Source organism: Erinaceus europaeus, chromosome 4 (assembly GCF_950295315.1).
Source record: "Erinaceus europaeus chromosome 4, mEriEur2.1, whole genome shotgun sequence".
NCBI lineage: Eukaryota > Metazoa > Chordata > Mammalia > Eulipotyphla > Erinaceidae > Erinaceus > Erinaceus europaeus.
Window position 1 is genome coordinate 10,867,148 of NC_080165.1, and position 19,538 is coordinate 10,886,685.

At 48.8% G+C, this 19,538-nt stretch overlaps 1 protein-coding gene across 9 annotated transcripts in view; it reads right to left on the minus strand.

Annotated features, from left to right (window-relative positions):
* RREB1 (ras responsive element binding protein 1) overlaps positions 1-19,538 on the minus strand; it is a 146,012-nt gene that overhangs the window by 44,811 nt on the left and 81,663 nt on the right. For all 9 annotated transcript variants that reach the window (XM_007523295.3, XM_060188738.1, XM_060188739.1 and 6 more), the window contains one exon: positions 18,709-18,872. In XM_007523295.3, coding sequence (XP_007523357.2) covers positions 18,709-18,872 — 164 coding nt within the window. The remainder of the gene's footprint in view (positions 1-18,708; positions 18,873-19,538) is intronic.

Genomic DNA, 19,538 nt, shown 5'->3' on the forward strand with positions numbered 1-19,538 from the left:
GTGGGTGTGTGTGTGTGAGTGTGTGTGTGTGTGTGTGTGTGTGTGTGTGTGTGGACAAATACAGTTCAAGAAATAATAGTTGGGCTGTGTGGTGGTGCACCTGGTTAAGCGCACATGTCATAGTGTGCAAGGACCCGGGTTCGAGCCCCTGGTCCCTACCTGCAGGGGGAAATCTTCACAAGTGGTGAAGTAGTGCTGCAGGTGTCTCTCTGTCTCCTCTCTCTATCTTCCCCTCCCCCCCCGTTTTCTGGCTGTTTCTATCAAATAAAGATAAAAAATTACATATATATAAAAGAAATAATAGTTAACCCTTATCTGTAAACTTGGGAGAACTACTGTAGTTTCCAGCGGAGGGAATGGAGATGTAAAAGTCTGGCGGGGGGAGACTCACATCCCTGTCATCACATAATTCTGTAAATCAATACTGTCACTAATAAAATTAAAAAGAAAGTCACCCTGCAGCAGGCACCTTACAGAATCCACCTTTTGCCTTCTCTAAGCTTCTGACCTGATTGCCAAGGTCACAGATCAGGAGGGACACGGCACTTCCGGGGCTGACTTTTTCTGTCTTAACTTCCTCGTAGGCACTCTCAGTCTGGGAACTGAATGAGATGCTGCTCTGAGCCCCATCATTAAGGAGGGTCAGCGCACAGGACACCTTGTACAAACGTCAGGCAGGCACTGAGCCCTGCCGGGCTTAAGCAGCAGGTTCAAACAGGCTTTGACGGCCTGTGTAGACACAACCCATGCCCCTGATGCCAGCCCTGTGTTCCCACAGGGCCTGGTGAGGCCGCAGAGGTCTTGTATGAAGAAGCATCACAGCCTACAACTTACACTGACGTGAGCACATGGTGGGGAGGATGGGCTGTAAGGGAGAGCACAGACAAGCCAATTTCTAGAAAGATCTGTGTGTGTTCCCTCACCGAGGTTAGAGAGGGTTGAGTCCGGAGCTGATGGAGGAAGGGGCGGTGTGGGCTGGGGCGGCAGCGAGAGGGGCTGGATGAGGCAGGCAAGACTCCTCCAGTGCCCCAGGTTCCCTAACCCTGGGCCTGCAGGCATCTTCTAGCAACCAGGGTGTTGGTTCAGGCGCGGCCATGCTGATGGGAGGCAGGCCACACCAGCTGTGCCAGGGTGTGGAGGAAGCTGCGCTGGGTGTGAACGGCCCCATTGACCGGGAGAGGCCTAACTTGGAGGTCACCTGGTGTGTGGGCCAGCCCAGAGGCCCCTGGAGCTATCTGGGGAGGGGCTGTCTGTGGGACTGGGACTGTCTTCAAGGCTGGGTACAGGATGCTCTCTGGGCGGGCTGCCAGACTGCTGATCACCAAGACACATGGTCCTGCTATAGGGTCCCAGATTCAATTCCTCAGCACCACCATAAGCCAAGAACTGACCAGTGCCCTGGCCTCTGTCTCTCTCAATAAAATAAAATAAAGTAAAATAAAATAAATATTAGGCTGGGGGAAAAGAGCATAATGGTTTTCTTTATTTTGCCTCCAGGGTTACTGCTGGAACTCAGAGCCTGCACTATGAATCCACTGCTCCTGGAGGCCATTTTTCCCATTTTTGTTGCCTTTGTTGTTGTTATTGCTGCTATCAGAAAGGACAGAGAGAAATGGAGAGAGGAGGGGAAGACAGAGAGGGGGAGAGAAGACAGACACCAGCAGACCTGCTTCACTACTTGTGAAGCGACCCCCCTGCAGGTGGGGAGCAGGGGCTGAAACCAGGATCCTTACCAGTCCTTAGCCGGTCCTTGAACTTCGCGCCATGTCTGCTTAACCCCTGCACTACTGCCCGGCCCCAGCATAGTGGTTCTCATGGCCGAGGCCCTAAGGTCCCAGGCTCAACTTCCAGTACTACCAGGAAGCCAGAGCTTAGCAGTGCCCTGGTGGACCGGTGTAAGGATTCTAGTTCAAGCCCCCGGCTCCCCACCTGCAGGGGAGTCGCTTCACAGACCGTGAAGCAGGTCTACAGGTGTTTTATCTTTCTATCCCCCTCTCTCCATTTCTCTCTGTCCTATCCAACGATGACGACATCAATAACAACAATAATAACTACAATAAAGCAACAAGGGCAACAAAAGGGAAAATAAATAAATTAAAAAAAAAAAAAAAGCAGGCAGTGGCTCGGCTGGTTGAGTGCACATATTATAGTGCGCAAGGACCCAGGTTCAGGACCCTGGTCCCTGCCTGCAGCGGGAAAGCTTCATGAGTGGTGAAGCAGTGTCAGAGGTGTCTCTCTCTATATATATTCCCTTCGCACATTCAGTTTCTCTCTGTCCTATCAAAATAAATAAAATAAAAAAAAATTTTTTTTAATATTTTTTTATTTTCCCTTTTGTTGCTCTTTTATTGTTGTTGTAGTTATCGATGTTGCTGTTGTTGGATAGGACAGAGAGAAATGGAGAGAGGAGGGGAAGACAGAGAGGGGGAGAGAAAGACAGACACCTGCAGACCTGCTTCACTGCCTGTGAAGCGACTCGCCTGCAGGTGGGGAGCCGGGGGCTCGAACCGGGATCCTTACACCAGTCCTTGTACTTTGTGTCACGTGCGCTTAACCCACTGCGCTACCACCCGACTCCCGAAAAAATGTTTTTTTTTTTTTAAAAAGAACATGGGACCTGTAGGCATGACGCTTTCTTTCTTATTTATGTGAAATAAACCTTTGAGAAATGAAAATGTGAAAACAGAGACAAAAGGCCTCTGAGACCGCATGAGGGATTCTCTGCTTGCAGAGCAGGGACAGGCCGACCGGCCCTGTGTGGATCTGGGGGACGGGACACACACTGAGCAGAAAGGGGCCTCTTCCCGCCCTCGGTGACTCAGATGGCCAGGCAAGCAGCCACTGGATAGTGGAGACTTGTCCTTCCCCAGCTAAGCTCTCTGCACTCTTCATCTGACTCACAGCCCAGCTCCCCACCTACACGCGCCCCGTCCGTCCGTCCTCGTCCTCATCCTCAGGGTGATACGTGTCTGGGGGTCAAGACTCACAGCCTAGGACACACTTTCTCCTCCACCCTCTCACAGAAAGCGGTCCCCAGGCCTTCGCCTCCCGTGAGGCAGGAGGCATAGCCAGGTCATGGGGGCTCGTGGGGGATGGCCATCGCTTCCCCACATGCAGAACTCGCTGTTCTCCAGCAGGAAGAGGGGATGTTCCATATGCCTGGCAAGGTCACATCACTGTCACGCCCAGCCTTTCTTTCTTTTTTTTTTTTTTTTTTTTGCCTCTAAGGTTATTTGCTGGGGCTTGTTGCCTGCACTACAAATCCACAACTCCTGGAGGCCATTTTTCCACCTTTTTGTTGCCCTTGTTTATTGTTGTTATTGGTGGATAGGACAGAGAGAAATTGAGAGAGGAGGGGAAGACAGAGAGGGGGAGAGAAAGACAGACACCTGCAGCCCCGAACTGGGATTCTTTTTTTTTTTTTTCCCTCCAGGGTTATTGCTGGGCTCAGAGCCTGCTCCATGAATCCACCGCTCCTGGAGGCCATTTTCCCCCCTTTTGTCAATGCCCTTGTTGTTGTAGCCTCATTGTGGTTATTATTATTGCCACTGTTGATGTTGTTCGTTGTTGGATAGGACAGAGAGAAATGGAGAGAGGAGGGGAAGACAGACAGGGGGAGAGAAGGATAGACACCTGCAGATCTGCTTCACCGCCTGTGAAGCGACTCCCCTGCAGGAGGGGAGCCAGGGGCTCGAACCGGGATCTTTACGCCGGTCCCTGCGCTTTGCGCCACATGTGCTTAACCCATTGTGCCACCGCCCGACCCCCAGAACCAGGATTCTTATGTCGGTCCTTGCGCTTTGCGCCATGTGTGCTTAATCCGCTGTCCCCTGTCGTATGCTTTACATTGGTTTGTTTTAGCCCTCCCCCGCCAAGAGAATTGGATCAGTCCTATTAATTTCACGGGCCTGCTTGGCCCCGCCCCAAGGAACCCCAGGAGAGGGTTCCTGAGTTCGAGAGTGCCAGAGTTCCTGAGTTCGAGAGTTTCAGGGTTACAGAGTAAGAGAGAGTTCCTGTGTGCCAGAGTTTTCAGAGGGTTCCCCAGTACGAGAGTTCCAGAGTTCCAGAGTTGGAGAGTTCCTGAGTTCAAGAGTAAGAGAGAGTGTTTGTGCCGCCGCAAAGAGACAGCAGAGTTCTGTTTGGTGATTAGTTTGTCTTAGTTTGTGAATCATGTTCCTGAATAAAGAAATACAGCTTCCCTGCCCAGCCGTTGTCTCCGCGTCTCTGTTCACCACTGCGAAGCCAACCCGGCTGGCAAGAGCCTACAAATTTTAACAACAGTCCCCCATGCCCAGCCTTTCTCAAGAGAAACAAGAACTGCCCAGGTGGGCATTGTGGACACCTGCCACGTGCAGACAGAAGCCTGACTGTGAACATGACATAGCCGATACCTCCCCAATCTGGGGGGCAGCACATGATTAACACAAGAAGAAGCTGGGTGCCAATTCGGGCCACCAATAATTGGGGGGGGGGGCTGGGTGGTGGTGCACCTGGTGGAGTGCACATGTTACTATGTGCAAGGAGCTGGGTTCGAGCCCCAGGTCCCCACTTGCAGGGGACAGCTTTGTGAGTGGTGAAGCAGGGCCGCAGGCGTCTCTATCACCCTTCCTTCTTGATTTCTGGCTGTCGCTACCTAATAAATGAATTAAAAAATACATAATTAGAAAGAAATGGATACACAGACACATCCAGAGATGAGCTTCAGTGTGAAAACTGGCCAGAATCCCTGCTTGGTCTGGAACCGAGGCAGGCCCAGCTTCCACCCCCTGCACAGAGTCAGTCTGTGCACCTAGGGGTCTTCTGAGAGGGGACACAAATCAGCAACGTGTGTGTGTGTGTGTGTGTGTAGTGGGACCATGTGCTCTACTAATGGAGGGTACTCCAGTTTTATCCAACCAGATCAGATATGGGGGCCTGAGGTGTCCAGACTGCAGTCGCCCCTGGAAGCCACCCCTGCATAGACCCTGCAGAACAGCAGCAGCCCTGTGAGCGAGCCGCTTACGTAAGCACAGACCCACTGAGCAACTGAATCTCTGGTTCAAGGAAAGGCATCCATCACTTGAAGGCCAGAGAGATCCCTGCTGAGCTGAGCCCAGGAAGCTTCCGAGGACAGGAGGGTCCTTAAGAAATATACCCACGGGGTAGTGGGGAGCTGGGTTCAGCCTCACTGACAAACAGCTGAGGGCTCTGTGTGACTGGGGAGAGGGACAGAAAGAGAGAGAGAGAGAGAGAGAGGGAGAAAGCTCGTTTTCCTGAACAATTCAGGAGCTGACATCAAGCAGACACATTTGGATGTTTGCTAGCACTGGCTTGTTCAGCCCAAACAGGTTGGACGGGTTGAGTATCTCAACAAAGGTAGAAAAGTACAGGGAGAAAGAAGGGGTGCTGGGAAGGAGAGCCTGAGCGCCTACCGCAGAGCAGAGCCCCCCGCCCCCCACCTTCATGTTATAAATGAACCAGGTCACACTCGAGGTCTGTTCATCGTTCTCAGACGTTGGCCAACAGCAGCCGGGTGTCACGGGGTGCCAAAGCCAGGCTCCGGGCCCTGGCCCCACCCCCAGCCCACGGACGGTTCCTTTCCTTGCCCTGACCTCATTTCCACATCTCACAACCGCCAGGTCGTTCAAGTGCGGGCAGGCACGGGTGCTCCAAGAGGTGACGCCACCACTTTCTAGGCCCAGGTGAATCTGGAGCTGAGCTTCCCGAGTGTTTCCACAGGGTCTGCCCAAAGCTCACGGCCACCTGCACACGCTGGGAGTCCATCTATTCGGTGTCTGATTTATCTCCAGAGAACCCAGCCAAGAGACAAAACGCAACCTCTGCCCAACATGAAGGGGACTCACGTTGCAGACACAGGCAAACATAGGACCCAGGCAGCCGACCGTACGTGTGAGAGACAGTGGTGGAAGGGAAAAGGCTGGGCTGAAACATCCTGAGCTTTCGCTTTTTGCAAGAGATGAACTGGTCCTTCAGGGATGGACAGACACAGGACCAAAAAAAAAAAAAAAGAGCCCTAGCGACAGGGCATGACTTTTAAGTACCTTTTCAAAATATTAACCGAGTAAGCCGCGCTGCAGTTCAAGCAGGGTGTGCTGGTTATTAAGGGTATAAAGAAAGAAAAAGTACACAGAGAAAGGAAGTGTTTGAGAATGCCGGCCAAGCAAACACCAAATAAGCCACTTAAAAGACTGCCGGTCAGGGGCCGGCTGGCAGCTCACCTGGGAGCTGGCACATGTGACCATGTTCAAGGACCAGGGTTCAAGCCCCTGGCCCCCACCTGGAGTGCGGGGGAGGGGGCGGTTTGTTTCACAAGTGGTGGAACAGTACTGCAGACATCTCTCTTCTCTGTCTCTTCTTCCCCTCTTTCAAAAGAAAAAAAAATAAAAGGGGGATGGTTGCTGGGAATGCATTGAGTCCCAGTAATAACCCTAGTGGTAAAAAAACACCAACACAACACACACACACACACACACACACACACACACAGACACACACACTTACACTTTTAGGTTAACTTGCAGCTTTGTTATTTTCTCATGGTCTTCATCTTGAGGAAATTCTGTGGGGACCCGGTGGGGACACCCCCCGCTAAGCATACACATTACCACGTGCAAGGACACAGGCTCAAGCCTCCCAGGCCCCACCTGCAGTGGCGATGCTGCATTGAGTGGTGGAGCAGGTCTGCAGGTGTCTATCTATCCCCCCTCAATTTCTGACTTATCAAATAAAACTAAAGAAAAAGAAAGAGACACAGAGAAGAAAGGGCCCTTGGGAGCAGTGGACTCACAGTGCAGGCACCGAGCTCCAGTGCTAATCCTGGTGGCAAAAATAAATAAACAAATAAAATGTTTAGTTATGTGCAAGGAGCTACCAGGTTCAAGTTCCTGGTCCCTACCTGAAGCGGGGAGCATCGTAAACGATGAAGCAATGCTGTGGCATCTCTCCCTCTCCTCCCATCCTGCTCAATTTCTTCTTTCTTTAGTTCTCCCTCTCTCTCTCTCTCTGCCTCTAGGTTTACTGCTGGGGCTCAGTGCTGGCACTGCAAATCCACTGCTCCTAGTGGACCCCCCCATCTTATTGGACAGGACAGAGAGAAACTGAGAGAGGAGGGGAAGACAGAGAGGGAGACACCTGCAGACCTGCTTCACCACTTGTGAAGCAACCCCCCTGTAAGCAGGGAGTTGGGGCTCGAACTGGATTCTTGTGCAGGTCCTTGAGCTAAGTACTATGTGCGCTTAACCGGGTGCGCCTCCGCCCAGCCCCGTAACTTTCTCTGTCCTAGCAAGAGAAAAAAGCTTTTTGCAATGACAGCAAATGTGACTATTACAGTACGAAGTGTCCCTGAAACCCATGGAAGGTGCCTCCATGGCCAGGTCTGTCAGGAAATGTCAGATACTCACTGACTGTGCCCTTGGTAGCAGGACAGACCAGTGAGGTTCCCAGGATCATGGAGGCTGTGTCTTTGCCACTAAACCTCACCACACACCCCTCCTCAGTCTATCCACAGCTGTGAAGGCAAAGGACAGGGCCACCTGCCACGTGGGCCTGAGCATGTTAAATTCCCAAGAGGCCACAGGGCTACTTCCTTCAGATTTCTTTCCTTCCTGCTTGCAAATAGCTCAAATATTCTGTCTAATAATTTTCTCCTCCTCCTCTCCTTCACCTCCTGCTGCTCTTCTTCTTCTCCTTTTTTCTTTCCTTCTCTCTCTCTCTCTCTTTTTCCTGCACCAGGGCCTTTTTGCATGTGCTGGATTTAACTGTTCCTAGGATGATTTCTTCCATTCCTCCCTATTGTTTTGATTTGCGAGAGACACGGAGAGAGATCACAGCACTTAACTGTCCCTGGTGCTGTGTGGCACTCCCCCGCGTGCTGGGACCTGGTCCATGGTGAGGCCTGCATCCTAACAGGTGGAATTACCCTCCTCTTCCTCCTCCTTCAAAATATACCAAGGGAAACGAAAATTTCATATAGTCTAGGAGAAGAGTATGCATAAGTGAACGGGCCGGTATCTGTCTTCCTTCCAGAACAGACACTTAGTGATGAAGGAGGGATGAGTTGAGAGCCTCTGGGCATCCTTCCACTGTGGTTTCTCTCTCCCTCCCCCTTCAGGGTGGGACTTTGTGCATATGCAATTTCACCACTTTGGGAGAATTTTTATTTATTTATTTATTTTTAGCTAGACAGAGAGGAGAGAAAAGCTCCAAGCTTGCCCCAGTGCTGTAGCATACTGGAGACTGGAAGCTGGGCAGGCACCCTCCCAAATGAACTATCTCAGCCCTATCCCCTTCCACACACCCCCTTCCCCGCAAGTCCCAGCACAGGTTACAGGATGTCCTCCGATTTATTACCACCATCAGAGATCACAGGGCCCTAGGAGTGAAGCAGTGGGGCTCCCCTCTCAGCCCTCCCCACCCTGACCTTTAACGAGGCCACCTGTTCAGAGCACAAGCCCAGCGGGCGTGCCAAGGGCGGGCCTGGCCTGCACATCTGAGAGGAGCGTGCTAAATTCAGTGCCTCTGCAGTCTCGCTGCACCACGGGGCAGGTTACATTTCTGGACTGTGAGTGTTTTCTTCCAGCAGAGCCTGAACACATAAGCCTCTGTTCCTAAAGACAGTCTGTTACCCAGCATCACCGTCCACAGGGTCTGGGTCTCCTGTCTCCACTCAGAAAGGAACAGTTATGCCCACTGACGAAAGCCCACACTGAGAGGGTGGCCCAGCTCCCCACCCTAAGTGCCCCAGGATCCTCCCAACGACTTAACTGATGTGACAATACACCTGCCTTCTCTGGAAAGCCAGTGAGGAAGCGAAGACAGTTTGCCCAGGGGAACAGGGTCTTTAGCATGTCCTCAACAGAACACAGGTCCAGGGGCCAGGTGGTGGTGCACCTGGTTAAGAGCACACAACACAGTGCACAAGGACCCAGGTTCAAGATCCTGGCCCCCACCTGCAGGGGGAAAGCTTCACAAGTGATGAAACAAGGCTGCAGGTGTCTCTGTCTTCCTCTCTACCCTTCCCTCTCAATTTTCTGTCTCTATCCAATAATAAATAAATAAGAAAATAGTAATAATAATAAAAACAAACATGTCTACACCTGCTTTAAACTTCACAGTGTGGGGGCCAGGTGGTGGTGCACATGTTGAGTGCACATGTTGAGTGCACATGTTGCAACGTGCAAGGTCCCGGGTTTGAGCCCCTGGTCCCCACCTGCAGGGGGAAAGCTTCACGAGGGGTGAGGCAGGGCTGCAGGCGTCTCTCTCCCTCTCTGTCTCTCCCCCCTCCTCTCAATTTCTGGCTGTCTCTTTCCAATAAGTAAATAAAGAAAATAAAATCTAAAAAATAAATAAACTCCACAAGAAAGGGGGAAACCACAGTTCTATTTTCGCAGGCAATTACGGTCTGACCAAGAGCAGCAGTGATCTTAAAGGAAGATTTCTTTCTTCCCGCAGGTTCAAGCCAGCGCACCATCTCTGGCAGGTGCCTGCGGTCAGTCTCCCTGGCTCCAGAGCCCAGCATTTTCTGTGAAACTGTGGAAATGGCAGAGCCCCACGTTCGTTCTCTATGGGCAGCGCCCCCTGGAGGTATGCGTTGGCTCAGTCTCCTGGTTTGTTCTAGAAGAACAATTCAAACTTAACAACGTGGGAGCCGCTGATAAAGACTTCTGGGAAGCTGGAAGCCACAGCCCCTGGGAAGTTTCCGTAATACAAGTTTCGCACTTGATGGCAGCCTGTTGGTTTTCAACCCCCAGGAACACCAGCAACCAGACTCAGGGAAACAGCAACTTGAAAAAACTCCAGCAGAAGTAGCAACGAGGGAGGTCTACCCCTAACCTTTTCCACAATGAGTATTTTCCACAATGTTGTATTATCATTCACTCTACTCAATGAATACAGAATGATTTTCACATATCACAGGGCAGGAGTAGACAGATAGCATAATGGTGATGCAAAGAGACTCTTATGCCTGAAGCTCCAAGGACCCAAGTTCAATCCCCCCCGCCCCCGCACCAGCATTAAGTCAGAGCTGAGCAGTGTGCTGGTAAAAATAAATAAAGAAAGAAAATACAACAAAACATCACAAAACTTTCTTTACTAGAATTAAAGTCTGTAGGAATCACAGGCACTGTCAGAGCTACAAAGCGACAACCAACATGACCTTGCTAAGACAGCTCCATGCAACTACATCTGAAAGAGTTAATTTGTTTTAGATGAAAGTTTTTTATTATTTGTATTTTGTTTTTACTGAGGGGGGGAGGGAGAGAAAGAGAGAGAGGAAGAGATAGAGAGGAAGGAAGAGAAAAACAGAGAGACCAGTTCTGGCTTATCAGGTGGTAGTGGGAATTGAACCTGGGACTTTTAAAAGCCTCAGGATTCAAAGTGTTACATAACCATTATGCTGCCTCTCCAGTCCAGAAGTTAATTTTCTTTCTCTTTTCTTTTTCATTTTTTATTATCTTTATTTATTGGATAGACAGCCAGAAATCTAGAGGACAGGGGGAGATAAAGAGAGAGAGAGAGACACCTGCAGGGCTGCTTCACCACTCATGAAGCTTTCTCCCTGCAAGTGGGGACCAGGGGCTTGAACCTGGGACCTTTAGCATTATGATACGTGTGCTCAACCAGGTGCACCACCACCCGGCCCCTAATGTTCTTTTTCTATTAGAACAATTGTGCTGATTGATTTTGTGTTGAAGGTCTTCTGGTAGAACTAAGGACATGGCCACTTTTTTTTTTTTTCCAGAACTTTTGTTAATTTTATTTGCCCTTCTTTTCTTCAAATTTCTTTGAACTCATTTTATTTTTCTAACCTCATAGGAGATTAAATTTAATTTTTTAGATTTAATTAATTTCAGCCTTCCTAATTTTCTCACTTGTTCATTTCAGTCTACCATTTCCTTCAAATCTTTCTTTGCTGCTCCTAACACTTTTATTTATTTATTTATTTATTTTTTATTTAAGAAAGGATTAATTAACAAAACCATAGGGTAGGAGGGGTACAACTCCACACAATTCCCACCACCCAATCTCCATATCCCACCCCCTCCCCCGATAGCTTTCCCATTCTCTATCCCTCTGGGAGCATGGACCCAGGGTCATTGAGGGTTGCAGAAGGTAGAAGGTCTGGCTTCTGTAATTGCTTCCCCGCTGAACATGGACGTTGACTGGTCGGTCCATACTCCCAGTCTGCCTCTCTCTTTCTCTAGTAGGGTGGGTCTCTGGGGAAGCTGTTACCCTTGTTGTTTTTTCATTGTTGCTGTGGTTATTATTGTTGTTGATGATGTCATCATTGTAAGATAGGACAGAGAGAAATGGAGAGGAGGGGGAGAGAAAGACAGACACCTGCAGACCTGCTTCACCGCCTGTGAAGCGACTCCCCTGCAGGTGGGGAGCTGGGGGCTTGAACCGAGATCCTTACACTGGTCCTTGCGCTTGGCGCCACGTGCGCTTAACCCACTGCGCTACCGCCTGACTCCCGGACATGGCCACTTCGCAGCTACCTAATACATCTTCCCTGACCAGTAGTGACCAGCTCCTGTGAGTGGGCAGGCCACCCAGCTAGCTGAGGTTAGCTTGAAACTTGAAAAGACGATAGTTCCAGGGATTAGGGTTGTGAGAGGTGGAATGAGGCCTCTTGAGTGTTTTGGTAGCAAGAAGTGGGGGTGGAGCCAGGTCTAAGGAAAGCAGCTCATCTGGAACAACGTTTGCTCACAAGCTTGTGAAAACCCCTCCCTGACATACACACACACACACACACACACACACACACACACACACACACAGCGGAGTAGCAGTCCACTGTGTATACACACCACAGCTTTCTTGGCCGATCATCTGTTGCTGGGCATCTGGGTTGCTTCCCAGTTTGGACTATTACAAATCATGCTGCTATGAACATAGCATGTTCTGCACAGAGAGCTTGAAAGAAATATAGCATGCCAGGGGCCAGGCGGTGGCACACCTGGTTAAAGGCACACATTACAGTGCACAAGGACCCAGGTTCAAGCCCCTGGTCCCCACCTGCAGGGGGAAAGCTTCACAAATGGTGTGTGTCTCTCTGTATCTCTCAATCTTTATCTCCCCCTCCCACCTCAGTTTCTGTCTCTATCCAATAATAAATAAATAAACAAATAAATAGAAATACAGCTTGCCAAACTCTAAACCTCTTGGGCCAGGGAAATAGCTTAATGTGTCAGAGCACAGAATTTACACACCTGAGGCCCTGGAGGTCCCAGGTTCAGTCTCCAGCCCAAATAGGAGCCAGAACTGAGCATGGTATTCTGGTCTCTCGCTTATAAAAACTAGTCTTAAAAAACAAACAAAATCCCACTTCTATGTGAACTTAAACAATATCCAAGGGCCAAAGAAGGAAAAAAAAAAAAAAAAAAAAAGTCAGTCCAGGTAATTGGAAACTACTTGGTGGGCGGGGGAGATAGCTTAGTGGTTATGCAAAGAGGCTTTCAAGGCTGAGGCTCCAAAGTCCCAGATTCAATCTCCCCACACTACCGCAGGCCAGAGCTGAGCAGTGCTCTGGTCTCCCTGCTTTCCCTTTCATTAAAATAAAACAAATCAAACAGTTTTATTTTACTTGGATTTTATTTTTCTTGCCATGCAGACTTTAAAAATTATCTCTATTTATTTATTGGATAGAGACAGCCAGGAATCGAGAGGGAAGGGGGTGATAGAGAGGGAGAGACACTTCACCACTTGCAAAGCTTCCCCCCTGCATGTGGGGGCCAGGGGCTCAAACCTGGGTCCTTGTGCATTGTAGCATGTGCGCTCAACATATTACAGTGCACAAGGGCCCAGGTTCAAGCCCCAGCTCCCCACTTGCAAGGGGGAAGCTTCATCATTGGTGAAGCAGAGCAGCAGGTGTCCTTTTCTCTCTCTCTCTCCCTCTCTGTCCCCCTTCCCTTCTGATTTCTCTGTTTCTATTGTCTCTGTCAAATAGCTAAATAAAAAAAAAATTTATAAGAAAGACAAGAACAGAAAGGGACTTAAGTTGGGGTGAGAGTGTTTCGTAGGCGTCTGTTATGGGAGATGCGCTCAACCATGGGTGCCACCCCCCCCCCCAATCAAACACATTTTAGAAGATAGTTTCAGATGAATAATAATAACAAAGATAAAACCACAAGATACAAGGATGAGGTTGCATTTATAAATGTCTATGTTAAATGAAAGTTTTCAATCAATAACCAAATCTTCTTTAAAAAAAAAAAAGGTAAGGGGCAGGTGGTGGTGTACCCAGCAGAGCACACTTTTTTCTCTCTCTCTTCCTCTTCCTCTCTCTCTCCTCCAGGGTTGTCGCTGGGGCTTGGTGCCAGCACTATGAATCCACTGCTCCTGGTAGCCATTTTTTCCATTTTATTGGCTAGGACAGAGAAATTGAGAGAGAAGGAGGAGATAGAGAGGGAGAGAGACAGAGATAGACACTTGCAGCCCTGCTTCACCGCTCCTTCACCTGCAGTGGGGAACAGGGTCTTGAACATCACAGCCCCCCTCTTTCTCCCTCCCTCTCTATAGCTATTTCCCTTCTCAATTTCCCCGTCTAAACCAAACAACTTAATCAACACAAATGAAGCCTAGAGCAAACATGAAGATGGAGGTCAAGGCCCCCCAATTCTTCATCTGCAATATTCCAGCTCTTATGTTCATGATTAGTCAATAATTTGTTTGGCTTTATATGTTAAATCTTTCAGCCACCAGGTTCCAGATGCTACCATGATGTCAACGAGACTTCCCTGGACAGACAACCCCACCAATGTGTCCTGGAGCCCTGCTTCCCCAGAGCCCTGCCCCACTAGGGAAAGAGAGAGACAGGCTGGGAGGATGGATCGAAATGTCAACACCCATGTTCAGCGGGGAAGCAATGACAGAAGCCAGACCTTCCACATTCTGCATCCCATAAGGATCCTGGGTCCATGTTCGCAGAAGGATAAAGCATAGGAAAGCTATCGGGGGAGGGGATGGGATACAGAGTTCTGGTGGTGGGAACTGCGTGGAGTTGTACTCCTCTTCTCCTATGGTTTTTGTCAGTGTTTCCTTTTTATAAATAAATACAAAAAAAAAAAAAACACAAAACACGGGAGGAAGGCCAAGATGTCCCAGGAAAGCAGAAAGGCAGCAGAGAGCACAGTTCAAGCGATAAACATGGTTTCCTTTCAAAGACCAACACAACTGACAAACGCTGAGCTCGACTGAGATGAGTAAAACCAGGAGTGAAAGCAGGAGCGTCCACACAGGACGTGTGGTGAGGGAACACCCGCAGGAACGACCATGCGCCACCACTCGTTAGACCACCTGGGTGAAAGGGCCACCTTCCCAGAAACACACAGACCACTGCGATAGGCTCAGAAATGGGAAGTCGGAACAGACCTGCCACAAGGAAAGAGAAGTCAACCAGTCATTTAGAAATTTCTCAGAAAAAAAAAACACCCCAATATCAACACCGACTGGGGAACAGTGGAGGGGAGGAGAGGTGGATACTTCCAAACTCACTCTCTAAAGTTAGCATCCACTCAATGCTAGTTAAAGGGATCCATTGTAAGGAAACACCAGACCAGCACGTCCTGAATATAGGCAAAATAAATAAATAAAATCTCCAACAAAATGCCAGCAAACCAAGCTACCAATGTAATAAAGGTAAATCATTACACACTGGGATTTGCTCTAGGAACAGGTGGGTTAAGGTTGCAAAGTAGAAGAGAAAAGGGCTGTGGAGCCAGCATAGTGGTTATGCAGAGAGACTCTCAGAAGAGCCGGAGGCTTCAAGGTCCCAGGTTCAATCCTTTGCACCATCATAAACCAGGGTTGAGCAGTGCTCTTGTTAAAAAAAAAAAAAAAAGCACAACTTGACCATCTCAAATCCGACATACTTTCTTGTGATAAATACATTTAGCACACTAAGAATTAAGGGTTTTTTTTTCTCCATCTGACAAAGAACAAGGAGACCCCAACTAACAGATTTATACAAATGGCTTGAATTCTTCAATAACGTCCATTCACTTTTGTCCAAACAAGCACTACATATTGATTTATTTATTTTCCCTTTGGTTACCCTTGTTGTTTTATTGTTGTTGTTATTGATGTCATCGTTGTTGGATAGGACACAGAGAAATGAAGAGAGGAGGGGAAGACAGAGAGGGGGAGAGAAAGACAGACACCTGCAGACCTGCTTCACCGCCTGTGAAGCGACTCCCCTGCAGGTGGGGAGCCGGGGGCTCAAACCAGGATTCTTATGCTGGTCCTTGCACTTTGTGTCATGTGTGCTTAACTGGCTGTGCTACCACCTGACCCCCAAACCAAGTACTACAGGATCTAGTCATGGCTAGGAAACAAACAAACAAACAAAAAACAGAAGTCACCCAAAACAAAACACCTAGGATGGTTGCAACAAATGAAGAAACATTATATTATTTCTGTTTGTAAATGACATGATATACAAAATCCCAAGGAATAGTAACTATGGCAGGAGGGAGGTCATGGGGCCAGCATCCAGTTAAGCGCTCACATTACAGTGCACAAGATATTCGTCGGGATGCGGCATCATCTAAGATCATTTCCCACGTCTACGCTCGACCAGACCTGCCAATCTACGCGGAGATCTTCGCCCACCCTGTCCAACGCTTGACGTCTCGTCACCCAATCTGGTCCCCTACGCCTACACTCAACTTCTCTGTCCCAGACTCTTGGAAACAGAGCTGGCAGTCAGCTGAGGTAAAGAACAAACACCTCATCACAGACCCCTGCGAGCGTCCACCCGGCTTTGACCTGGCCCAGTTATGACTGGGCCCTCCTCAATCGCTATCGAACAGGCCATGGCCGGTGCGCCGCTATGTTCCATCGCTGGGGAGCCAGAGACGACCCGAACTGCCCCTGCGGCTCCAGACAGACTATGACCCACATAGTCAACAACTGCCACCTCTCCAGATTCAAAGGAGGTCTCGAAACTTGACGTCAGGCTCAACCTGACGCTGTTGACTGGCTACGGAAGAAGGGCAAACGCTAGAAGAAGAACAGTGCACAAGGACCCGGGTTCAAGCCCCTTGTTCCCAACTGCAGGGGGAAAGCTTCACAAGTGGTGAAGTAGAGCTGCAGGTGTCTCTCTGACTCTTTCCTCTCTATCTCTCCCTCCCCTCTCAATTTCTCTCTGCCTCTAGCCACCAATAAACAAATAAAAATATCTTTTAAAAACCTTTAGACAAAGAAAAAATGCCATCAGACCACAGGAATAAGAACAGTGTAAAATCTGGACTGTATGTAGAATTTTTTTTTTTTTTTGGAGGGCCTGAGGCCCCCACATGTGTATTTTCCCACTGCTCCCAGCTGATTTTTTCCCCCTCTGGAGCTGCTCCAGTGCTATGGTGTCCCATGCAGTGCCAGAACCCTGGGTCTCACACACACACACACAAAGCTGTGTGCTCATGGGCTGAGACTACTCTCGGCCACTGATCTATATTTTTATACGCTCTAGTGAACAGTCAGAAGATGAACTTAGAAAACAGTTCCATTTACAACACCATCCGAAAGCATCAGGAATAAATGTAATAAAAGTAATTATAAGGGTGGTCTGGGAGGTGGTGCAAGGGATAAAGCACTGGACTCTTAAGCACGAGGTTTTGAGTTCAATCCCAAGCAGCGCATGTACCAGAGGTGATGTCTGGTTCTTTCTCTCTCTCTTCTCTCTGCCTGTCTTCTTCATGGATAAATAAAATCTTTTTTTTAAAAAAAAGTATTTCAGGGCCAGACGGTGGTGCACCTCGTTGAGTGTACGTGTTACACAGTGCACAAGGACCCGGGTTCGAGTCCCCGGTCCCCACCAGCAGGGGAAAGCTTCATGAGTGGTGAAGCAGGGCTGCAGTTATTTCTCTGTCTCTCTCTCTTTCCCTCTCTAACTCCTCCTTCCCTCTCAATTTCTGGCTGTCTCTATCAAATAAATAAAGATAATAAAAAATTTAAAAAATAGTTGAAAAATAATACTTTTAAGGTATAAACTCTGAAGACTATAAAACAGCACAAAAATGTAAATGAATGGAAAATATCCCAAGCTCATGGAACAAAACGAAAATGTCAATACTCAAACTGATCTACATCATTTGTAATCCTGATAATTATCAACGTTGCCCCTTGGGAGGGGCAGGGGGGCAGAAACTGACAATATAATCCCCAAATTCATACAGAAATGACAGACAGCAACCCAGAAAGAGCCAAAACAATTTTCACCTATGACAGAAGAATCATATTTTCTGATTTCAAGACCTATCAGAAAGCTATAATAATCATTAGAGCATTAGGCCCTCGGATAAGATCAGGGTGACAGAACAGAAATAAACCCTTACAGGGATGGTTAAATGAATTTTGAAAAATATGACAAGACAATTCCATGGTGGTAGGGGGGAAGAGTTTTCTTTCTTTTTTCTTTTAGTTTTAACTATGTTTCTTAGTCATCAATAATGGCTTTAACTATACATTGGGGATTTTTTTTTATTAGTGACTTATTGATACACAAAATTATAAGACAACAGGGGCACAAGTCCACACCATCCCCATGTCCCCAAAGATTAACCCTTCCATAGACTATACACAAATACTCACTCAGAATGAATGACGGATTTAAAAGTAGGAGGTAAAATCATGAACGTGTGAGATACTGACTTATAAGTACTAGGAGAGAGGAAACGGTAGACAGAAACCAGACTTGGCAAGAATGTGGCTGGTGGGCACATAGAATGATACCAAGAGGACTGACATCTCATACAGCTACTGAGGTCATAAAATGCTTGCTAGAAAATCTGTATTGATAACCTTTCCGAAAGTTCTAGTTTAGGGCAGGGGGTAGATAGTATCACGGTTATGCAAAGGGACTCTCGTGTCTGAGGCTCCAAAGTCCCAGGTTCAATCCCCTGCACCACCATAAACCAGGAGTGAGCAGTGGTAAAAATCAACTTCTGGTTTCAACAGGCCAGAGTTGCAGGAATGGAGTCCCTTGAGGGCTCGTTCGTATGTGACAAGCCCGACCATCCTGGGACCCAAGAAGGGACACTTTTTTTTTTTTTAATATTTATTTTATTTTATTTATTCCCTTTTGTTGCCCTTGTTGTTTTATTGTTGTAGTTATTATTGTTGTTGTCGTTGTTGGATAGGACAGAGAGAAATGGAGAGAGGACGGGAAGACAGAGAGGGGGAGAGAAAGACAGACACCTGCAGACCTGCTTCACCGCCTGTGAAGCGACTCCCCTGCAGGTGGGGAGCCGGGGACTCGAACCGGGACCTTATGCCGGTCCTTGTGCTTTGTGCCACCTGCACTTAACCCGCTGCGCTACAGCCCGACTCCCGCAGGGACACTTCTAAGAGTTCACACTAGGACACCTGTGTAGACTTTGAATTATCACAGCATGCTGAACAGCAATACTGAGCAGTCCTTGTAACAGAGAACAATTCACCGAGGACTTAGAAAGTCGAGTGCCAGAAATGGAGAAGCTTCCAAACTAATGTCCTCACTCACCCAGGTAGGGTTCTCTCTTTCTTCTATCTCTGTCTCTCTCTCTCTCTCCCAGGACCAGACACTGAATCAGACACGAGAGAACATGCTTGGAGCAAAGCCGGCAGCCTCTGGATGGCGGCTACAAGGGAAAAGCCTGCGCTGCTGTGAATCTGCTGCCGGCACCCGCCTGAGGGGCGCCCGCAGAGGCCGGCAGCTGCCGCACCCACCTGTGCATGTTGCCGTTGGTGGTGAAAGACTGGCCGCACACGGTGCACTTGTACGGCCGCTCGCCCGAGTGCACCAGCATGTGGCGGTCCAGGGAGCTGGCCGAGCTGAGCGACTTGCCGCAGATGCTGCACGAGTGGTCCACCCCGCCGGTGTCTGTGTTGTGCTGTGGACAGGAAGCAGGAGACAGCAGTCACCTTGGGGGGGGGGGCTCAGAACTCAGGTTCTCACCCACAGCGAATCCAGGGCTTTAATGAAATCAAACTGGGGAAGCCTTCCAGCTCTTTCTTCTCATTTGTTGCTAAATAATACCCTCCCCAGTGTCAAAACATTGCACGAGTACACAAGTCTTTAGTTTGCCTGCCTGCCTGCCTGCCTGCCTGCCTTCCTTCCTTCCATTCCTGTGTTCCAGGCTTGACAAATATCCCGGCAAGCACACACTAAGAGAGGTGACGTCTGTGTGGGCCTTTCTGAGAGGTACGAAGAGATGAACGGGCCGCCCCATTTGTCTACAAGACGAGCCCTTTTGTCACAGGACAATGGAAACCTGGCCTTTGAAACTTGGGGACATTTCCATTCCTACCTAAGTCACTATGCGGTGTTTCTCCTCAGCACCTTGTCACCATCCTGTCAGCTCAGAGCCTCACCTACTCTGTCATTCACCAGCCACAGCAGTCGGAGGACAGGGAGAAATCTCATCGTAAAGAGCAAAAACCAAAACAGATTCCAAAGCCGGTAAACTGCCTAATGCAGGACGTGAGCTTGGAGTCGTGTCAACTGGGGTGCAGTGTTCACACGGGCAGCATGTGTATGAGAAAGAATTGGGCGTCCA